We start from the raw sequence: 24,538 nt of genomic DNA, 5'->3' as shown, positions 1-24,538 counted from the left end.
AATGATCCACAAATATTTTTCTCTAAGCCACAATACTTTTGTCTAATTGGTGACTCTTATGAAATATAAAGAAATTATTTAACTATAAATATTCATTTTTATTCCTTATAAGTGTCTTAGTGTCAACTTATGTACTAGGCATTGGGTTAGGTGTTTGCCTCCTTTTATAATCTAGGACAGCCAGTCCAAGACTAGTATATTTTATACAGGATAGTGCTATGCACTAAAGAATAACTAAAAGCCTGCTGAATCAGCTACTTATTCTATCATCTAGGAGTAGGGCAACACAGTTGTGGCAATGAGAGTTGGCTTTTGATTCTGATATTTGACTTAGTTTCCTATCTTTGGCTGGGTGTAATTGATATGCTCTGGTCTCCAGGTCTTATTCCAATATTCAGCCAAAGCATCTGTCACAAAACTTGAATGAACTGATTAGAGCAGATGCATAAGAAGAGACAGATAAGAAAGGGAGTCCTTTGAGCACCACTTGGTTCTTAACTTGTATTTATACCCTGATGCTTAAATAGCATTTCATAACCCTATGACTAGATATTCGTTTATAGTATCGATTACAGCATTATTATTTTTTAACTACCTACAAAGAGACTGGAAATCCAATAATACTCAAAATGGGGAGATGAAAAGGATCTAGGAAAGGAAGATTTGAGGAAAGAAGCCTTAAAATTGATTGAGTGGTTGGCTTTAAGTTTCTGCTCTGAAACATGATGGCTGTGGGATCTTGGGCAAGTTACTTACCTTCATTTTACCTCAAAATTTATCCCAAACAGTAAATGGAGTCATAATACATACCACACATGAACATGAGGTTTAAATATGACTAAGCATGTAAAATGCTTAACATACTGCCTGACCCATAATAATCACTCAGTAACTATTACTCAAAGCAGTAATAGTAATAATTCTCACAACCACCAAAGCAATGCAGTATTAGCTTCTATACACAAAGGGAGAAACTAAGGGACACAATACATGACTTTCCTATAGTCACAGTACTACATTATAAATCTGGATCACAAATTAGTTGATCTGGCTCAAAAAGTCTATGCTGTTTCTGTTATTCCTAATATATTACCATAAGATTGCTGCAGTTCATTTTTCTTTCTTAAGTAGTCAAGGTAAGTTTTCAGTATTCCTAGGTAGCCTCTCATTTTTATGAAACTTTCCTTGGGCCAAACAATTGAGATATGTTAGTCATTTGTTCCTCTGTATTCCTGTAGCTTGTACAGTTTTACAAATGTGCGATTCATATGAATTGCAAGTAACAGTGTCCATGTTCTTCCTCCATCACTAAATAGTAAGCATCTCAAAGTGCGATATATGGTCTTATTCATTTTCATATCCCTAGTGCATTGCATAATGCCTGGTACAGCTATGGTCTTCAATAAATATCTATAAAGCTGAAATAAATAGATTTCTAATTCTGGTACTCAGAAGCTTTTCAAAAAGTATAAGAGGGTTAAACAAAACTTTTTTTTAAAAAATGCTACTTTAAAAAAAAAGGGGAGGGGGACAAGGTCTCACTCTGTTGCTCAGTTGCTCAGGCTGGAGTGCAGTGACACAATCATAGTGCTAACTGCAGCCTCAACATCCTGGACTAAAGCAATCCTGCCTCAGCTTTAGAGAAGCTAGAACTATAGGTGTGTCTCACCACACCCAGCAGATTTTTAAAATTTTTTGTAGACATGGAGTCTTGATATGTTACAAAACTCCTAACCTCAAGTGATCCTCCTGCCTCAGCCTCCCAAAGTGCCACGATTACAGAACCACCACACCTGGCTTGTTACTATTAACTCACTCATTTTACATGGCAGCTCTTCTTGGATGACACTTCAAAATCCATCTAATGAGGACTGTAATATGATCTATATCGAAGAAATGAAAGACACTGAAATAAAGTTAACTTTCTAATTTCTCTTCTTCTGTGATCAGAAGTGATCACAATATGTCTTCCTTATTTGGACTGGTTATGAACTCCCAGCTGTTCAATTCAGAACTTATAAAACAATGTATTCTAAAACCAAATAATAAGTTGGAGATTATCTGCTATTTTCATTGATATACTATTGCTGTCCCCCACTATTTCAGCAGCCAGATATGAATGTTGTTAGACTACTGCAAAATAAGATTATAGATAATGCGCAGTATATGTTGCACTTTAAGCATTATTTTCCAAGCAAAAAAGAAAATTAATATATCTTTACTAATCTAGTTAAGAACAACTTTCGTACTGTTCATACTTAATACTACATGTAAACTATTCAGAGAGGTCTATCAGATAGTGTGCTTTTGGCTGCAAATAATAGAAAACCAACCCAAACTAACTTAAACAACATGGAAATGAATTACCACACAGAAGAGCAATGTGGTCTAATGGTAAAACAGGTTTCGGTGTTGTTTAATCCAGCAACTTAAGTAGCGCCAGGGTCTAGATTCTGTCTCTACACTCTGCTAACTACAGGGCTGGTTTCACCATAAAGCTAGTTCTTTTCATGGTTAACCAGTAGTATTTCAGGCTACATTCTTCTGTGCTCATATCTAGCAGGAGTCAGCCCGTCAGTGGCTTTCTTCTCATTATGAGAAAGCAACGTCCTAGAAGCTCTTACATACCCCTTTTCCTTACCCATTGATCAGAATTGGTTCACATGCTCATTCCTAACTAATGACTTCAAGGACAATGAGATTATCTATAGTCCAAGCAGACCCATTCCTTGAACTAAGGTCAAATTTCCAACATACATTGCTGCTACTCATTAGGGAAAGGCAACTACATAATGATATATTGCACGTATTTTTGGAAGACTCAAACATCTTTCACAAATTCTCTATTAACAAATATTGAATGAGAACCCATGTGCCAGGCTCTTTGTGAGGTGATCGGAATATAAAAATGGAAAAGACAGACATGATGCCTGATGACAAGGAGCTTTTGGTCTACATGGGGAAACAGATATTAACCAAATAATCAGTCAATTACTTAACTGTAATTGTAGGGAGTACCAAGTTAAATAATGCTATGAGAACACATAGGTGAACTTCACTGAGTAAGGGGATCAAGGAGGCTTCCCTGTAGAGTAACACTGTAACAGGAACCTGAAAGATGAGTAGAAGGCAGGAAGACCCAGAGAGTGAAAGGTGTAGTGGAGAATAACTTTTCAGGAGGAGAAAATATCTTTCGAGAAGACACTGAGTTAGGAGTAGCTTAGCTTATTTAAGAAATTGGGAGGAGTTTTCATATAGCATAGTGAGCATAGATAAGAGTGAAGCAGGATACAATTGAAAAGACAGAAATGACAGGAACCCTGTGGGAACTTGTAAGCCATATTAGAGATTCAGCACTTTGTCCGAAGAGCAATGGAAAGCCATTGAAGGGCTTTACGTAGATGAATGACAGGATCAACATTGTTTTAGAAACAGCATTTTGATTGCTCTTTCTGAATGAACTAGAATACACTAAAGGAAAAGGAAAGAGTAACTAGGAAATTACAGTAAAAAGGCAGTTACAGGAAGAATAATCATAAGCCTATTCCAGGAGTGCTGAGGAAAGATGATAAACTCAGTATGATGTTAGTACAGAAGTGCAGAGGAAACATGGTAAATTCAGTATGATGTTAGTACAGAAGGAGAGAAGTAGCTTGATTCAAGAAATATTTGAGATAAAATCAGTAAGATTTAGTAAGTTGACAGATGTGAGGAGTAAGGGAGAGAAAGATTTTAAGGGTAATTCCCAGACCTCTGACATAAAGTATTAGATAAAACATAATGGTATCTGCAAGATGGGAAACAATGAAGATGATTTTTTCCTACATCAAGGTCGTTTTTGGACATACTAAGGGTTCTCTTCTACCCTGAGTGCTCTTAAAATTCTTGTTTGCATATCTCCTGGACAGTTTCTTCTAGGGTTTGATGCCCATTCAAACAACTTGAGGAGCATTATCCACACCAAGTAAGGAGGAGGATGTAGGGGAATAGGACAGGACAGTTATTTCTAAACCCTTAGAAATAGCTCTCTCTTTTCCAAAGGAAAAATAACCCCCAAATTCTCATATAATACTATATAATACTATATATTCTACTATTTTATTTATACTGACATTAAAATACTTAATGTTAAACAAGTAAGCTTCTTTCAAATCTATAGGAAGTATTCATGAATATTTAAGTAATTGAGAGCCATTGACTTTAAAAGGTATCATTTAAATTACTATCAATATATTTTCAAAATTTAGAACACAACTTTAATATATATTTCACTATATTGATATTTTATAAAATGAATGCACAAAACAAAATGTTTACTATTTATTTTACTTACCTCTAAAAGAAAATCCCCTAGATACTGAATTGGATAAAATGGAGCCTTAAAGTTATCTTTTTCTTTCTCAGCTTTAATTCTTGCATTACTGGCAATCACATGAGTTATTCCACTTGGTGAACTTTTTGGTAAAATAACATTTGCCTTTCCAGCCTCCAAAACTCTAAATAAAAATGTAAATGGTATAAAAGTATTAGAAAATTTGAGTTTATTTAGTCAAATTATCTAAATTAATTTTTTCTTAGTAGTATGAATGAACTTTTCTAATAGGGACTAATTTCTTTGGGCAATTGAGGATCACAGAGAATACTGCAGTAATTTCTTAAATTATAAATTGTTCAGAGCAGATATTTAAGAAGTCATAGTAGTCTTTCTACCCATCCATCTCTTGATAAAGGAAAGGCTTTTAGGGATCAAGAATATTAAAGTATTCCCTAAGGAAAAGTCATGTCAATAAACCAAAAGAATAATGAAAGAAGTCTAAGAAAGCAGCTATTCTCAAAGGTAATGTACTCCCAAGAAAGTAATTCTGGACCACAAAATATGGAACCAGTTGCAAACACTCCTAAAAAGTGAGCTTTCAAAAAATTTTAGCCTTGAACTACTTAAAAAAAAAAAATTAGCCTTGATCTATGTTAAGAAATACATTTTACAAAATAAAAAGACAAAATTAGAAAAAAACAAACTAAAAAATACATTTTACATTTAGACTAAGAAGACACACACAAGGAGAGACATACATCACAAAAATTTCATGAAGTTCTGCTTTTCTGCTTAGGCTTCAGAAAGCCACAAGAGAGGCTACCACCTAACAATAAGAAAAAGTCAAATAATCTAAAAAATCCTAACTTTTATTGACCCCATCAGAAAACCAAGGTAACAAGTCAACCTAGTAAGGTAATTTCTGAAGAGGGATAAGCTCTTTTATGAAGAGACTGAACACCCAAACTATTTCACTTTTGGCAGATCAAAGGAGCAACACATTTCTCATAAAAACATGTAAAAATTAAGTAGTTTACAAAATTTAGGGGCAACTATAGCTAGCATCACAGTTCAGAAAACTGAAAGTCCGTGACATAAGGGAAACTTGTCCTCGCTAGCAAGCTCTTTGCCACATGACTCCATTAAATGCTCATGAAAAAGACTGAGGGCAGGTGAGAAATGCAGGGAGCTCTCCTTGACAGCATAAGCAGGCCAGTGGTGACTGGCTGCCATTAACGGATAGATATAAAACCAGGCCCACTTCTCCAGACCGTTCTCTTATACAAAGCAAAAGCCTTAAGTCACCTGGGTAAGAAAAGACAGTCTTGCCCTTGGACCTAGGAAAAGATGCACTTCTTCTCTTGGAGGGGTAGAAATAAAACTTACCTGCCCTTAGGGAAGGGTTAGGAAAATCTGCTGCTGCCCAGCCGGGGAAAAATACCCACTGTTTCTGGATGAGGGATAGAAGCAAAAAACATCTTCCCTGAAGGAGCAGAAGTAATGTCACTTAGGTCCCAGATCTTGTATCAATACACAGCAGAGATCTAATACTGAAGGAGAGGCTGGAAACCCTCTTGCCCAGGCCACAGCCTATATGTACAAGGCAGAATTTAGCTGCCACGGAAGGCTGATACACAAACGCTGAGAAAGACCCAAACCCAGGGACCAATGGTACAGAAAATGCTTAAGGGTGAAATCTGTCTAGCAAAACTGGGAATATATCTACCCACACCCTCGATCTGAAGCTGAGTAACAACAGAGAAACAAAGAGTATGAAAAGAGACACCTTCTATGACCTAGTAGTTCAAGGATTGCTGAAAGCTAGGGCAGAGCAAGAATAGTGATGAGAAACCCTCCAGCATTCCAGTCCAGTCCCCATAATAAGCACAAAGAAAGTGGAGCCCACTGCTATAAGCTGAAGTGATGCACTGATGGTGATTACAGAATTAACAATACTCAAATTCAGCTGTCTTGTAGTTTTCTGCTGCTATAACAGAATACTGAAGACTTGGCAATTTGTAAGAAAAATAAGTTTTAATTCTTGGACTTTCAGAAACTCTAAGAGCATCTGATGAGGACTTTCCTGCTGCATCATCTCATGGAGATAAGCAGAAGAGCAAGAGAGACCGTGTAAGAGCTTACTTTTATAACCAAGCCAGTGCCATGATAATGGCATTAATTCCTTATTAAAGGCACCACCTTCCAATACTGTCACAATGGCAATTAAATTTCAACATGAGCTTTGGTGGGGCGGGGAGGGGGGAAGGCAACAACATTCACCATAGCACTAGCTCAATAACTGACAAGATTAACTCAATCACCCATACTAACGACCTTATAGAAGAGGTGGGCCTACTTTTTAGATATAAATATTATTCACATCAGCCTCTATCAATATTCTTGTACATATGATATCTGTCATGCAATAAAAAAATACTCAACATACAAAACAGGCAAGAAGAAAACCAAACCACTGTCAAGAGAAAGGAATCAACAATATACACTGAAATATGACCCACATGTTGAAATTATCAGAAAACAACTTTAACGTAACTATGACTGATGTGTTAAAGGAACTAACGGAAAAAGTGGACAACGTACTTGAAGAAATGAGGAATTCATTGGAGAGTTCAATGGAAACGGTAGAAATAAAAGGCATTATATCAAAGAATTTCTTTGACAAGCTCATCTGCAGACTGAACACAACTGAAAAAGGAATCACTGAATTTTAAGATTGGTCAATAGAATTATCCCAACTAAAACTTTTTTTAAAAAAAGAATAAATCATGCAATAGCTATTGAAAATAATCAAATAGTTTAAAAAGCATGCAATGGAGTTCCAGAACAACAACATGAAGGAAGAAATATTTAAAAAGATAATGGCTGGAGAGTATCATATTTAATAAAAAACCAAAAAACTCCACATACACAAGTTCAGAGATCCTCAAGCAAAATAAATCAATAAAATACACAAACACAAGCACTGTACTACACATCATAATCAAACTAGTAAAAACCAACGGCTAGGAGAAAATCTTGAAGAAAATCAGGGAAGACAAAATGAAACAAAGAGAAGAAAAGAATGACAGCTGACTTCTCATCAGAACTATGTAAGCCAGAAGAAAATGGAACAGAATCTTTATAATTATGAATTAAAATGAAAAAATTGTCGATCCATAATTCTATATGCAGTGAAAATATCTTCCAAAATTAAACACCTTCTCAATTAAAAAATGAGATAAATCATTCCCAGCACACTTACATTATAAGAACTGTTAAAAGGAGTTCTTTAGGCAAAAAAAAGTGTGATACCAGAGGAAAATCTGGAGCTACACAAAGAAACTAATAATGCCAGGAAATGGTAATTTGAAGTCAAATACTGAACATATATTTCATTAAAATCATCTTAAAAGTAAATGACTAGCAAAAGTAAAATATTACCAATGTATTTGGAAGTTTATAATACAAAAAGGACAACAATAGAAAAAAGGGTAAGAAGAACAAATGGAAATACAGTTGACTCGTGAACAACACAGGTCCACAAAAGTTACACACCAAGTGTGTCTGCCTCTCCTGCCTCCCTTTCCACCTCTTTTGCCTCTGATACCCTTGAGACAGGAAAACCAACCCTTCCTACTACTCAGCCTACTCAGCATGAAGGCAACAAGGATGAAGACATTTATGATGATCCACTTTCACTTAATGAATAGTAAATATATTTTCTCTCCCTTATGATTTTCTTATACATATAACAAAAGTTATGTTAACTGTTTATGTCATCAGTAAGGCTTCCAGTCAACAGTAGGCTATTAGTAGTTACGTTTTTGGGGAGTCAAGTTATACATGAATTTTCAACTGCACAGGGGGTCAGCACTCTAATCCCACATTGTTCAACTGTATATTGTTTTAGGGTTTCTGCACTACATGCAAAAAGATACTATTTGACATTTGACTATGAACAGTTAAAGATGGACACTGTATATACTAGAGCAACCATTAAATAAAGAGATCTAATACAGACATTAAAGGAAACCATTAAAAACACTCAACTAGTGGAAAAGAAGTCAAGGAAAAAGGGAAAGCAGAATAAATAAATGATGGGATGGCTGGGTGCATGGGCTCACACCTGTAATCCCAGCATTTGGGAGGCCAAGGCAGCCAAATCACCTGGTCTCAGAACTTCGAGACCAGCCTGGCCAACATGGTGAAACCCCGTCTCCAATAAAAACACAAAAATTAGTCAGGCATGGTGATGTGCACCTGTTATCCCAGTTATTCGGGAGGCTGAGGCAGGAGAATCATTTGAACTCGGGAGGTAGAGGTTGCAGTGAGCCAAGATAGAGCCACTGCACTCCAGCCTGAGCGACAGAGTCAAACTTCATCCAAAAAAAAGAAGAAGAAGAAGAAAATAAGGGCAGATGAGAAGAAAATAACCAGCAAGGTACTAGATTTAATTCAATTTGTTAATTAAATGTACATGTCCTCAACAATGCAATTAAAGGCAGAAATCATCAAATTACATTTTTAAGACACAACTCTAGAATGTCTACAAGAAACCCATTTTAAGTGAAAGAATATAAAATGATGTACATGCTGATGTTTCTTAAAGGAGCACTAAAGTGGCTATATTAGTATTAGACAAATCCAATTAATATCAAGCCTGGGATACCTGCATAAACCACAGAACTTCATAAAAACGGTGAAAGGGCAAAAGCAAACGGTCTCACTTTGACCCACCACACCTCTCCCTTACCCAAGTTGGCACAGTGCCACAGAGAAAGGATTCTCCAGGGCTCATGGTTACTACTGTAGGCAAAGAGAACTGGAGGCGGGCATCGTGCTTTTATAGAATGCTGAGATACATCTCAGGAAGTCCACTCGGGTATCACTTCAAAGAGAGGACAAGGGGTAATGGCACAGCTAGACAACCTGGGGTCAGATAGAAACAAAGCAAGGAGGTAGAGCTCACAAAAACCAGTGCACAAATCTTGGTGGTGGCGCAACATACCTGCCATTAATGGCACCAAACCAGAAGTATCAGTCAACAGCATAGCACCTGCAAAGCTATTGTGAGATGTTCTACCTGGCGCAAATCCCTAGACGGGCAGCCTCCAGGCCCAGCCTCAAACCCTACCCCATGGTCTCACCCAGGGCGTGAGACACTCACCACACCACCAATATAAGAAACCAGGGGCTAGTTATGCCACAACTGGGAATTTCAACAGCACTTTGCGCAGCCTCAACATTCATGCCAAGATTCTTCTTAGGAAGGGAAAGGACCATGACACTGCATTTCGGCAGAGTGGGGACTAGTTCTGCCATATGTGGGAGTTTAAACAGCATTCAGTACAGCCTTAACACACATCCAAAGACTCCATTCAGGGAAGGAGATGCCAACCACAGTGTATTTCAGTGAAGTACAGAGGCTAGTTCTGCCACACTCAGAACTCTGAACAGTGCTCAGCTCTGCTTCAAAGCCCACCTCAAGACCCCACCAAGGCTGTGAGGCAAACCCCAGTTGTAATTTGTAGTAAGCATAGCAGTTAGGCCCATCCATCTTAAGCAGCAATTCTACTTAATCTTGGAGTACAATCTGCAACCTCGTCCAACTGCAGATCTCAAATATTGGTATACCTAGCCAGGGAATACACCCTGACCCTGGCCCAACTGAAGGCAACTGCAGTGCCTAGCCTGCAGCTCTGCCTGATTGCAGAGCTCAGCCAGTGGTTTTGCCTAACAGCAGAGCCCAACCAGTACAGTCTCCTCTCCAAAATCAATGCAAAGGTAGCAGCCCAGCCATACAGAGTACCAGAAAGCAAGCTCCACCTGCTTGGAGTCATCACCAGCCCATACAGAATCACAAGCAGTGATCTCCCAGTGATCATTAAACAGTGAAATTATATCCCTGCCAAGGAACACCTGTAAAAGCTGGACAAGGTGGCTGTCTCCACAAATGAAGAGACCAATGCAAAAACTCAAAGATTACAAAGAATCAGGGCACCTCCAAAGAAATTAACAAAGCTCCAACAAAGGACTCTAAAGGAATGGAGATCTATAGATCTACAGAAAGATAGACAAAGAATAATCCCTTTAAAGAAGTTCAGGCCAGGCTTAGTGGCCTATGCCTGTAATCCAGCACTTTGGGAGGCCAAGGCAGGTGGATCACTTAAGGTCAGCAGTTTAAGACCAACCTGGCCAACACGGCAAAACTCCATCTTTGCTAAAATACAAAAAAAATTAGCCAGGCGTGGTGGCCAGTGCCTGTAATCCCAGCTACTCAGGAGGCTGAGGCAGGGGATTTGCTTGAACCCAGGAGAAGGTTGCAGTGAGCCAAGATTGTGCCACTGCACTCCCGCCTGGGTGACAGGGTGAGGTTCCATCTCAAAAAAAAAAAAAAAATCAGTAAAATACAAGAACATACAGATTAAAAACTAAAATATGGAAAACTACATGTACAAGAAGTCTGACAAAGAAATAAAAAGAATAAACAAAAACAAAACAGAAATTCTGGAGATGAAGAATATAATTACTAAAGTGAAAAATGCAACAGAAGGCTTCAACAACAGCAGGCTTAATCAAACAGAGGAAAGAATCAGTGAGTTCAAAGAATTTTCCAGTCAGCAAAGCAAAAAACCCCAAAAGGATGAAGTCAATGGGAATTACGAGACCTAATAACTGCACAAAATTAGGTCAGCAGAAGATAGAGCAAAAGAACCAGAAAGCATATTTATGGAAATAATGGCTGAAAACTTCTGAAATCTGGGAAAAGATGGCCACATCCAGGGACAAGAAGCATAGTGGTTTCTAATCAAATTTAACCCGAAGGAGTATACCAAGGTATATAGTAATCAAATTATCAAAAATCAAAGACAAAAAAAAATTATGAAAGCAGGAGGAGATAAGAAACATATCACACACAAGAGTCTGAACATAATTACCAGTGGATGTGAAAGCAGAAACACTTCAAGTCAGGAAAGAGTCCCATGATACACTCAAAGTGATAAAGGAAAAAAACTGCCAATACCTTACTTACCTGGCTAAACTGTTCTTCGGAAATAACAGAGAAATTAAAAATTTCCCAAACAAAAAGTAAAGTAGTTTATCATGACAAGGCCTGACTGATACGAATTATGAAAGAAAGTTCTTTAAGTTATATCAAAAGGCCACGAATCAATAACATAAAACATACAAAAGTATAAAACTTAACAATCTAAGTAATGTAGAATCATATTCACAATATTCTGGACTAAAATGGTGGTGTGTGAAGCAATTTTATCACTAGTGCAGTGGTTAATAGACAAATCTATCAAAACAACCATAGCTACAATCGTCAGGGGATACAAATTAGAAAATAATATAAATTTTGACATCAAAACACAAAATGGGGGAGAGTAAACATGTAGAATTATTATATGTTACCAAAGTTATCAGTTTAACATAGTGTGTTATAAGAATAAAATGTTTTATATAACTACATGGTAACCACAAAGGAAAATCTCTACTAGACACACAAAACATAAGCAGAAGGGAATCAATGCAAACCACTACAGAAAACCATCAAACCAAAATGGAAGACAGAAACATACAAAGAAACACAGTATATACAAATAAACTGGAAAACAAACTACAAAATGGCAGTAGTTAAGTCCTTACCCACTGATAATTACCCCAAACATAAATGGATTAACTTCTCCAAACAAAAGATATAGACAGGTTGAATAGATTGAAAAAGCAAAAAAAAAAAAAAAAAGCCAACTATGTGCTGCCTACAGGACACTAACTTCACCTCTAAGGACACACAGAGTGAAAATGAAGGGATGGAAAAGGATACTCCATGTAAATGAAAACCAAAAGAGCAGGACTAGCTACACTCCTATAAGACAAAACAGAATTTACATTGAAAAACTGTAAACATTGGCTGGGTGCCGTGGCTCAAGACTATAATCCCAGCACTTTGGGAGGCCGAGATGGGCGGATCACGAGGTCAGGAGATTGAGACCATCCTGGCTAACACGATGAAACCCCGTCTCTACTAAAAAATACAAAAAACTAGCCGGGCGAGGTGGCGGGCGCCTGTAGTCCCAGCTACTCGGGAGGCTGAGGCAGGAGAATGGCGTAAACCCCGGAGGCGGAGCTTGCAGTGAGCTGAGATCCGGCCACTGCACTCCAGCCTGGGCGACAGAGCAAGTCTCTGTCTCAAAAAGAAAAAGAAAAAAAAAAAAAAGAAAGAAAAACTGTAAACTTTATACCTGAAACTGCAAAACTATTAGAAAAAAACACAGGGGATAAACTATAGGACATTGGTCTGGGCAATAATTTTTGGATTTGACTCCAAAAGTTTAGCCAACAAAAATGAAAACAGAAAAGTGAGGTTACATAAAATTAAAAAGCTTCTGCACAGCAAAGGAAACATTTAACAGAATGAAGAGGCAATCTGTGGAATGGGAGATAGTATTTTAAAGCCATACATGTAAAACAGGGTTAATATCCAAATACAAGGAACTCAACTCAATAACAAGAAAACAACCTGATTAAAAATGGGCAAAGGATCTGAATAGACACTTCTCATAACAAGATAAACAAATGGCCAACAGATAAATTTTTAAATGCTCTATATCACTAATCATTAGGAAAATGAAAATTATATCTCAGTTCTCTCAGAATGGTTATTATCAAAAAGATGATTATTAGTGAAGATATAGAGAAAAGGGAGCCCTGGTATTCCCTAGTTGTTGGGAATGGAAATTAAAACAGCCATTATGGAAAACAGCATAAATGATCCTCAAAAAACTAAAAACAGAGTTACCATATAATCCAGCAATCCTACATTTGTGTATATACCAAAAGGATCTGAAACCAGTATGTTAAAGAGCTACCTGCACTCCCATATTTACTGCAGCATTATTCACAATAGTCAAGTTATAAAACCAACCTAAAGTGTATATAAATGGATGAATAAAAAATGTAGTATATATACACAATAGAATACTATACAGACTTTAGAAAGAGAAATTATATCATCTGCAACAACATGGATGAACTGGAGGACATTATGCTAAGTGAACAATCCCAGCACAGAAAGACAAATACTATTTTTAACTTATATGTGAAAGTCTAAAAAAAATTAGATTTATAGAACCTAAAAAAGTTGAACACATAGGTGCAGACAGCAGAATGGTGGTTACCAAAGGCTGGAGGTGGGGGAATGGGAAATGTTGGTCAAAGGACACAATGACAAGTATTTGAGGTAATAGAAAATATAAATAAAAATTACAAAATCAGGGCCATTGACAAAATACATATGCAACTGATAACAGGACTTCAATATATGTAAAGCAAAAGCTGATAGGACTAACAGAAGTAATGACTAATCCAAAATTACAGTTAGAAAATTAAGTTATTTTATCAGTAATTGGGAATTAAATAATAAACTTGTAAGTAATCAATGGGTCAAAGAAGAAACAAAAAAGAAAATTTAAAAATACTCTGAACTTAATAAAAAAGCAAACACGATTGATACAAATTTGTGTGATGTAGATAAAGCAATGTTTGGGGGCAACTAACAGAAAAATAGGTCTAAAATCAGTGATCCAAGTTTTTACCTCAAAAACAAAAAACCAACCAAAGCAAATTAAGCCTAAAGCAAGGATGGAAATAATAAAACCAAGGACAGAAATCAATGAAATAAGAAATAACAGAGAAAATTAATAAAACCAAAATGAGTATTGAAATTTCACTTCCAATTGTTCTTTGCTAGTACATAAGAATGCAATTAAATTTTATACAGTGATCTGCTGTCTTTTGATCTTGCTAAATTCACTAGTTCTAGTATCTTGGTTAAATTCTTTAGCATACAACCATGTCTTTGGAAATAAAGACAATTATTTTTCTTTCTTTGCAATTTTATGCCTCATTTCTTTTTCTGGCTTATTGCAATGGCTAGTACATCTAGTAAAGTCTAAACAGAAACTGTAAGATTCAGCATCCTTGCCTTGTTACCAATCATAAGGAAAAACATCTTTCACCATTAAACATGACATTAAGTTTAGATATTTACATAGATTTTATTTATCAGGTTTAGGATACAAAAATCATTTTAAAAAACTTGCAGATAGAATCAGAAAACTATTAAAAATGAACCAGAAAAAAATACACCATGATGAAGTAGTTTATCTCAAGAATACAAGTTTGGTTTAGCATTTAAGAATCAATCAAGTGGCTGGGCACAGTGGCTCACGCCTGTAATCCCAGCACTTTGGGAGGCAGAGGTGGGTGGATCAAGAGGTCAGGAAATTGAGACCATCCTGGCTAACACGGTGAAACCCCGTTTCTACTAAAAAAAACAAAAAATAAGCCGGGCATGGTGGCGGGTGCCTGTAGTCCCAGCTACTCAGGACGCTGAGGCAGGAGAATGGCCCGGGAGGTAGAGCTTGCAGTGAGCTGAGATTGCATTACTGCACTCCAGCCTGGGCAACGCAGCGAGATTCTGTCTCAAAATAGATAAATAAATAAATAAATAAATAAATACACAAATAAGAATCAATCAAGTATAATTCAACACATTAAGAAAATAAAGAAGAAAAGCAAATTATCTCAAAAGACACAGATAAAAAGTTTAAGAGCAATCTACAATAGCACCCCAAAACACAAAATACCTAGGAATAAATTTAATAAAATATGTGCAAGATTTATATAATGAGAACTATAAGACATTAAAGAATAAGTGGAGAGATACATAGTTCACTAATAGGAAGACTCAATATTTTTAAGATTTCACCTATAAAATACAATCCCAATCAAAATACCAGTTTGCATTTTCACAGAAACTGACAGTGATTCTAAAAATGTCTATGGAAATACAAAGAATCCAGATTCACTAAAACAACTTTTAAAAAGATTAAGAAACTCATAGTACCTAATTTCAAGACTCACTATAAAGATACAGTAATCAAAACAGTGTAGTGTTGGTATAAGTTAGATATAGAGATCACTGGAACCAAACAGGAAGTCCAGAAATAGACCACACATACATAGTCAACTGATTTTCAGTAATAGTGCCCAAATAACTGCAGAGCAACTGGAACTCTCATACACCACTACTGGGAATATAAAATGGTACTACTTTGAAAAACAGTTCATAGCTCTGTGCAGCCTCCAACTCCTGGGCTCTAGGCTATCTTCCCACCTCAGCCTCCCAAGTGGCTAGGACTAGGACATGCATCACCAAGCCTGGCTAATTTGCCAAAAAAAAAAAAAAAAAGAAAAAAAAATTTTTTTGTACAGACAGTGTCTCGCCATGTTGCCCAGGCTGATCTAAGACTCTGGGGTCAAGTAATCTCCTCTTGTCTTGGCCTCCCAAAGTGCTAGGATTACAGACCTGAGTCACTATGCCTGGCCAGTTTGGCATTTTCTTATAATGTTACACACACAATTGCCATCTAAAATAGTATAAATTCATTCTGAGATATTTCCCAAAAGAACTAAAAACATGTCTACATGAATACTTGTACCCAAATGTTCATAGCAGCTCAATTTATATTAGCAAAGACAAAAAATATCCCAAATATCTACCAATATGTGAATAAACAGACTGTAACATATTCATAGAGTAGACTACTACTCAGCAACAAAAAGGAATGAACTGTTGGCATACACAAAATGGATGAACCTTAATAATACTGTGCTAGGCAAATGAAGCTGTATCAAAGCAGTATTTAAGTATGATCCCCTTCATAAGGACCTCTTAAAAAGGACAAATCTAGTCTATAGTGATAAAAAGGAAATTAGTGGTTGCCCGGTGTTGGTGGTACAGAACTAAATGTTCAAGGACACAAGAGAACATTATAGGATAATGTACATGGAACAGATCTTGATTATAGTGAGGGTAACATGGGTGCATCAATTTGTCCAAACTCATCAAACATACCCTTAATTCGTGTGCATTTTATTGATTATAAATTACATTTAACTAACGGAGACAAAAACACTCCCCACCCTCTTGCCATAAAAAAAGTAACAGCAGTCTTAGAATACAGTTTACCCAATAAAAAAGCTTTCAAAAATATGCCAAGGACAAAATGAAATAAAATTATGATGAAATCAGTATGAATAATGAAGACAGCATTACATAAACCCAGAATGATGCTTTTGTGATAATAGCAAGTCTAAAAGTGCTTCAAAACTAGAAACAAAAACCTCCCAATTAGTTTTCCTTTTTTGTTTTGCTTGAGTTGGTCGAAAGGAATAACATGGAAAGTAAAATAGAGATATCCAGAATAATCTAAAACAATATTGTAAAGTAGATTTTGTTCTACGAAAGACACATAAGTCTAAAAGAGCATAATGGCTTACCTAGGAGATTGGAGTAAATCACCATGGCTCATTTGGGCTAATAATTGCAAAAAAATACAGAAAGTACTCATACAAATCAAAATTATTTTCTCGCGAATTGCTTTAGCTTTTATGTAATCACATCCTACCTTATAAGAGAATCACTTCGCTTATCAGTTCTAACAAGGAGGACAACTTTCCATCTGTGGAAGGCTCCTGGAGCACCAGTGCGTTTCAGTTCTTCACGCCACCTTTTAGGTGCAGATTGCATTTGAGGTGAATAACGGGAATCTTTTTCAATTTTATATCCCCATTCATAAGTTGTTTCATCAAGCCATCTGCCACTTTTGGCACTATGAATTATATAGTCCTTGGTTAGTATCCACTTTCCTAGAAAGCAAATGAGCTGTCAGTCACAAAGGAATTTTGGTTCTGATAAATGATAAACAACGAAGATCAATTATAAAATAAAAGTCAACCTTTTTCAAGATAAGACTCTTAAGCGACACTGCTAACATTATCTTTGAACTATGCATTTTGGGGAAATTTTTTGATAGTGAGAGGCTTACAATATCACTGAACACTGTATGTAATCTTTTCCATGACAAATAATTGTAATTCTAAATATAATTCCATAGTTATAACTTAGTTATAATTATAGTTTCATTTAAATATAATTCTAAATTACAATTCTATAATTCTAAACATAAATCTAAAGCTTTAAAATCCAAAATAAAATGTGGTATTACTTGAATTATTATTACTATCATTATTCACTATTTTAGGTTAGATTTATATTCTTCCTCCTATGCTAACAGCTTTTCCAATATTGTTCACAGCATTATTACTCTGTAAAACAAATTTATTGAGTTAAGGAATTTTTCAGGTCATTTTATAACTTTTTTTTTTTTAAGAGATGAGATCTCGCTACGTTGCCCAGGCTGATCTTAAAACTCCTGGGCACAAGTGATCCTTTTGCCTTGGCCTCCCAAAGTGCTAGGATTACAGGCATGAGCCTCCGCACCCAACCAACAGTTTCTTTATCTGGGCATCAATGATCTTTTTGAACACTATGGACAATGTATGTTTTCATTTGTAAAGTTAAAAATGAATGCAAGTGTTTTCCTTGTAAGTTAATCTAAAAAAGGATAAATTCACCCAAGTTACATACGCTTTTTTTTTTTTTTTTGCAATCAGTAGACTAATGATATGTTAGATCAATCACAATACAGAAAGCTATAAAAATAGAGAAAGCTATAAATTACAAAACGATACAGGAGAAGACTAAGTCTTAATTTAGATCTATAGAATTTAATATCTTAGAAAAATAAAATAGTATGACCATTGTTTCATAATATGGATAGAAGAAGCAGCAGAGAGAGAACAAAAGCACTGACTGTATCAAATGACAGATGAAAGAAAACTTGACTGAAAACAGCTGAGACTTTAACAAAAGCTTAAGATTTTGACATTTTGTGCCAGTCTTTTAGTTAATGTATTTTTTTTGTCTTATATAAAACACACTAAATCCTTGTTGAGGAAAATATTTTTGCCTATTTAATACATTTTTCATGTGCTACAGAATTTTACTCAGAAGAAGAATAAGCAAAAAAAAAAAATTAAATATTTTCAAAAAATATCAGAAAAACACATTGAGGTTTGATATATAAATACGCTATCTCTCCAGAGAATAAAATACTTTTTCTTTAACATGAAGATTGTTTTCAAAAGTTGGGGGAAGACAGTTAACTTACCTGCTGCACAAGCTGCTAAAAATTTTTCACTCTTACATAGGCGTTCAGCTATAAGATGTGTACAATTTTTGTATTTCTGGAGGGAAAAATCCACATCAAGAAATGTTACTAAAGTAAGACTGCCTTTATAACACATTCTTCTTATTGTTACAATATCAAGAAGGCATTTTATCATTGTTAGGCCAGCATTTTAATTCTAGTTATTTTTCAAATATACCTTGAACATTTTGCTAAGTTTCTTACCTCACTCTTAATAAAAGTGCAATCTAGTTTTAGAAGTAATTTGACTAGCGCTTCTTTTTCTTCCATCTTAAATCCTGTCATTTGGATGATATGCTTTGGGGCACCATCTTCCATCTAGCAAATACAAACGTACAGAAGATAACATGTTAAAGATATTATTCACAGGGTTGACATCATTATTTTTTCTTAACTATGAGTACTAAAAATAAACTATTAAACATATAATGAATTAAAGACGTTAGGCATAACTCTTAAAACAATGTTAAAATTACTTACATACAATAGAAACTAGTTTTAAAAGTTATCTTCTCAAAATGTGGCCTTAAAAAAGTGAGGGTTTTTTTTTCTTTCTGATTTGAACATTGAAAGTCTGGATTAATACATTACTTGACACTAAAACACATTGATGAATAAATATTCTTCCTCAGAAAATGACAGAATGTTATACAAATATTGGCATAATAATGTTATACAAGCTTCATTTAAAAAGTATTGTTGGGACGGGTGCAGTGCCTCACACCTGTAATCCCAGCACTTTCGGAGACCAAGGCAGGCGGATCACGAGGTCAGGAATTCTAGACCAGCCTGGCCAACATGTTGAAACCCCACCTCTACTAAAAATATAAAAATTAGCCAGGTGTGGTGGCAGGTACCTTTAATCCCTGCTACTCAGGAGGCTGAGGCAGGAGAATCGATTGAACCTGGGATGCAGTGGTTGCAATGAGATGAGATCACACAACTGCACTCCAGCCTGGGCGACACAGTGAGACTGCATCTCAAAAATAAACAAACAAACAAACAAAGTATTGTTGGCCGGGAGCGGTGGCTCATGCCTATAATCCTAGCACTTTCTTTGGGAGGCCAAGGCGGGCAGATCACCTGAGGTCGGGAGTTTGAGACTAGCCTGCCAACATGGTGAAACCCCATCTCCATTAAAAATACAAAATTAGCCTGGCATGGTGGCACATACCTATAATCCCAGCTACTCGGGAGGGTGAGGTGGGAGAATTACTTGAACCCAGGAGGCAGAGGTAGTGGTGAGCTGAGATCGCACCATTGCACTACACAGCCTGGGCAACAAGAGCGAAACTCCATCTCAAAAAAAAAAAAAAAAACAAACTACTGTTGTTCGCTAAGAGCTTTTGAAACTTACAGACAATGAAACAATCAGATTTTATACTCCACAAAGACTTTAAAGCCTCTGTGGACAGATATTAAATATGTACACGTTACCGGAGAAGTGAATAGAACTCATGGTCTCACAGCATTTATATCCAATAATTTAGTAAAGTGTGTACACATAATAATCCTGGATCCTATTTGCAATCTATATTTCTTAACTTTGCTATATATATGTTAATTTCATCATTTACAAGGTAAACTGAAAAATCACTTTTTTTTAAATCTAAGTTTATTTTCATAGGGACCCTGAATCCATATTTTAATGTAGTTCACAAAAAGTACTTTGTGTTTAGGGAGTACATAACTCATAGAATTTCTCATCAGAATACAATTTTATTTGTTTACATGAGGTTGAACTGGAGATCTAGATAGCATCTTAGAGAAAAATCTCAATCTTTTCACAGACAAGGAAAGCAGGGACTAGAGAAATCAGGGCAATTTTTCATTTCCCTAACAATTTGGTCATCATAGCTATGGATTATTAATATTTAACTAATGTCATAGCTAGAATAACGACAGTAGCTACTTTCAACAACCAAAGAAACATGACTTCTTTCAATACAATTACAAGTAAACTTCAAAAACTGTAATGATTTGAGCCCATAACTAATAGCACACAACTGGTAAAGTGAGAAACATTCTTCACAAAAGTCTGCTTTTAAAGACATATAAATACAACATATATAAAGGTTGAGATTCATTTAAGAGTAAAAATTGAAAGTAAGTCTCAATATAAACAATTTAAAGCATTACTCAGAAGTGAACTTTTATTTCCTTGCTTAGAGTTTTGAAGAGGAGGAAGTTTGGCTAGGGTAACTGCACTCTTAGTTTTTCTCTACCCTTCATCACTCCCCATTTCGTTGGAGAAGCTCCTTGAGACAACTAAATGGATATGCTTTGCTCAGCCTATCTGCAGATTTGCAAAGAAGGTCCATATCGATGCTTTCTGACACATCCTAAGGAGCTGCCAGTAGTAGTCCTGCACTGCCTGTGTGGGTAAGTCAATTCAGAGGCTATGTACTAAGAAGCACACTATGGTTCCATATCAAAACCACTGCCTTCTTGCAGAAGGATGAGGGAAAAACAAAACAAAACAAAAACCATCATCTTCAAAACAACGTTTACTCAATAAAAAAGCTGATATTTCAACCTCAATTTATCTGATTTTTGCATTTCTCAACTGGCTGCAAAAGGGGCAAAGAGGTACAATGTACTTTAACCTTCTAAAACTCAGATACAGAACATAAGAAAGTGCCTTAAAGATAAGGGTCTCCAATGAAATAAATGTTTTTATTAAAAAGTTACAGGGATTTGGTCTAGTCAGTGTAAAATTTTTAAGTGCACATACTAGGGATTGGTCTCTTATGAAAAATTAATCATATACATGAAACAGTTTCATCAGTAAATAAATTAAGCTTCTTGTATAAGGAACCCCTTACTGTATTAATCATCCAATTTTTTTTTTTTTTTTTTTTTTTGAGATGGAGTCTCGCTCCGTCGCCCAGGCTGGAGTGCAATGGCACAATCTCGGCTCAGTGCAAGTTCTCCTCCCCAGTTCACGCCATTCTCCTGCCTCAGCCTCCTGAGTAGCTGGGACTACAGGCGTCCGCCACCACGCCTGGCTTTTTTTTTTTTTTTTTTTTTTTTTTTTTTTTTGAGACGGAGTCTCACTCTGTTGCCCAGGCTAGAGTGCAGTGGCGCTGTCTCGGCTCACTGCAACCTCTGCCTCCTGGGTTCAAGCAGTTCTCTGCCTCAGCCTCCCAAGTAGCTGGGATTACAGGCACATATGCTTTTCCTACTACTTGTATATTTTTAATGTATTTTAGAGTTTCAAGGGCTATTTAATGGCTATTTCAGGAATATTGCCAAAGAAGTTTGAGTGGTTTTAAAAAATCTAAAATCTTGCCTGATTATTCTAAAAACTGACATATAAAAACTAATGTTAAGTAATCAGAATATACAAAAAATAGTAAAAAAATTGTTATAACACTGTTACCCAAAAGAGTTTTATTTAAAGCTTGTCCTTTAAATTTTATTATTCTGCTTTCTCAGAATTAAGTTATACAGAAATAAAGGAAACATATCCTACATTGCTGTTTCCAGATCATGTTAACAGCTATTTTACAATTTGAATATTATTAACAACGTAACATTTTAATGTATTCTGGTTTCATGTATAAATTATTAAATTATTTGGATTTACTGGAGTTAGTGTGTAAAGCAAAGTTTTCATCTTAAACCATATGGTCTTTATAATAAAATAAATACGATGGAAATAACCCACTTTGTATATTTAACAGCATTTTCTGTCAAAACAAGAGCCCATAGTAAAATGAAAATAGGACTAACTGCGTAATAGCAGAAATCAGGAAACCCCTTTAAAGCAATTTATTTCCTTTGAAAATGATTAAATATGAAACTGAAATTAAACATGCAGAGGAAAGGGAAGTAGGAAACAAAGGTGAAAAAATAGAATTTCCTGATTCAAACATTATCCGTAAACTGTGCATATGTTTAAAAACAAATCAGAATACAGGATATTGTAGTCACAAGTTTATCAAAAAAACTGAGCTATTAGCTAAACTTTAACAGAATCAGGAATCCCAGTGATGGCCCAAAATAACTAGCACAGTTTTATAACAGTTTTCTACAATAAAATTATCTACTTGAAACAAGAGAGTTTATAATACATTTAGTAATGCTTTTTAACAGCACATGATATGACAAGTGAATGACTTGGATTATAGGATCTAATTCATGCAGTTACACAGGAAAACTGTATATGTAGGAATAAATATAAACATGTATAGATACATTGATTGATTGATTTATAAAATTCATGGTTTGACGGTTCTTTCTAACCCTGCAGGATTAAGAATACAATAAACCTGATATGTCAATGAAGCCAAAAAGAGCACTATAATTGATTTAATACATATCAAACCCAGACAATTAAAAATCCTTTAAAGTACAGTCAAGTTTAGTGCAAGTGATATGTCTGGGGTAGGGAGGATCAAGAGCTAACTTCTAGAAGTCTTCCAGCACAAGAAGGAAAGTCAATATACCATAATGGTACCAGTGGTTATTTCTAGAAAAATTATAGATCTTTATAGAACTAATGGGGGGTGTCCCTTGGAGCATTCATACAGAAGATACTGTCCTAACACCAAAAAATGGAGGGGAAAAAAAAGCAAAAAAGACAGCATGACTTTTTACAGTTAAAAGTTTTATCTTTACTGTCAAAAAAGTTAAAATTATATGACATTCTTAGTTATGAGAAAATGTCCTTCTGTAGTAATAATTAACATCTTATAGTAATTAACAAAAATTAGTTACTTACCTTGAACAATAAAATACAACTAAGGAGACAATGACTGTAAATAGAGTTGGCCTTTACGCATAGCAAGCAACTGTCTCTGTGGTATGGACTTTCCCAAAATATCTCCCACATGGGCCTATTCTTGATGCCTGAAATTCCTTTGTAGTTGATGCCAGTCCAAAATGCAAAGAAAACCTATAGGACTCTTCATCTTAATTAACAACACTATTTATTATAAACTAGCCTTTTAGGTCCTTTGAATTCTTTATAGTGTAACACATAGCTAGAACATGTTTGAAGAACATGTTGAAAATTGAGCTCAGAGACAAGGAAAGACAGGAATACAGATATGAATACAAAAGTGGTTTCAGAGGCAAGATGAAAGAGCAGGGTACAACCCTTGGGAAAAAGTGGAAGGTGCTACAAAAATGAGAGGCAGGGATGCATAAATAGGGTTTTATAAGGAAAATAAGGATAAACCTTTCCCTACTCTACGTTACATAGGGCTGGTTATAAAAGAAACCAGCCCCACTTATAAAAGAGAAGTAATCTTAGAAATAAATTTTATGGTATCATTAGCTAAAATAAATATTTAAGACAATAAAAAACTTTGATTTATATATTTATATATATAAATATATATTTGTATTTAAGAACTAAAATTTTCCCCCCAAAATAACCTTACAGACCTTTCAATTTTAACATCCGCTTATAGAAAATTTGAAAAATACTACAAAGTATACACAAAGATTAAAATCATCTCTAATTCCTTCAGCCTGTAATACCATTGTTAACACTGGGGAGGGATGTTGACTTTTAGGTTTTATCTGAGTGTGAAAATATATATATAACAAAATTTGGATATTACATTGTTTCATATCTTCATTTTTATGTAATATTATATCGTGATCATTTTTCCCTGCCACTTAATACTCTTCATGGTTTTAAGGTCATATTATGAAAACTAGTGGTTTCTTAGTGTTTGTTATTTTGGTGAATTCTTTTGATTTTAAACCTACTTCTACAGCAAACTAAGGAAAATTATTTGACACTCCCCTCATCTGAAAAGCATATACCCAGCACGGAATGCAGTCAAGATTTTTGCTCTGAATTAAAGAGTCTGAAAAATTTTCGTGATTTCTCTTATTCAAAACATTTAACTGGGAAAGTAAACAAATAACTGTTAAAACTGAAAAGGGTCCAAGTGTTGGATCTCTGTTTGAACCAATATTGCAAAAGGCAGACACATGTCACAGTACTTACACTGTGTGTGTAAAATACTGTTTGGCTTTTAACTACAAGTGACGTTCAGAAATTCTGGCCCCTTTAGGCCTCGGAGCCAAATTAGGCCCTTGGTTTAGTGTAACTCAGCTGGTCTTCGGACTTTTTTTTTTT

At 35.5% G+C, this 24,538-nt stretch overlaps 1 protein-coding gene across 1 annotated transcript in view; it reads right to left on the bottom strand.

The window, feature by feature from the left end:
* SLF1 (SMC5-SMC6 complex localization factor 1) overlaps positions 1–24,538 on the bottom strand; it is a 74,488-nt gene that overhangs the window by 46,512 nt on the left and 3,438 nt on the right. The window contains exons 2-5 of the mRNA XM_025387615.1: positions 18,643–18,756; positions 18,400–18,475; positions 16,795–17,035; positions 4,334–4,496 (exon numbers count right to left, since the gene is read on the bottom strand). Of these exons, the coding sequence (XP_025243400.1) occupies positions 4,334–4,496; positions 16,795–17,035; positions 18,400–18,475; positions 18,643–18,756 (594 nt within the window). The remainder of the gene's footprint in view (positions 1–4,333; positions 4,497–16,794; positions 17,036–18,399; positions 18,476–18,642; positions 18,757–24,538) is intronic.

The sequence above is a fragment of the Theropithecus gelada genome, chromosome 6 (assembly GCF_003255815.1).
Source record: "Theropithecus gelada isolate Dixy chromosome 6, Tgel_1.0, whole genome shotgun sequence".
Taxonomy (NCBI): domain Eukaryota; kingdom Metazoa; phylum Chordata; class Mammalia; order Primates; family Cercopithecidae; genus Theropithecus; species Theropithecus gelada.
This window is presented reverse-complemented; position numbering and strand designations above follow the sequence as displayed.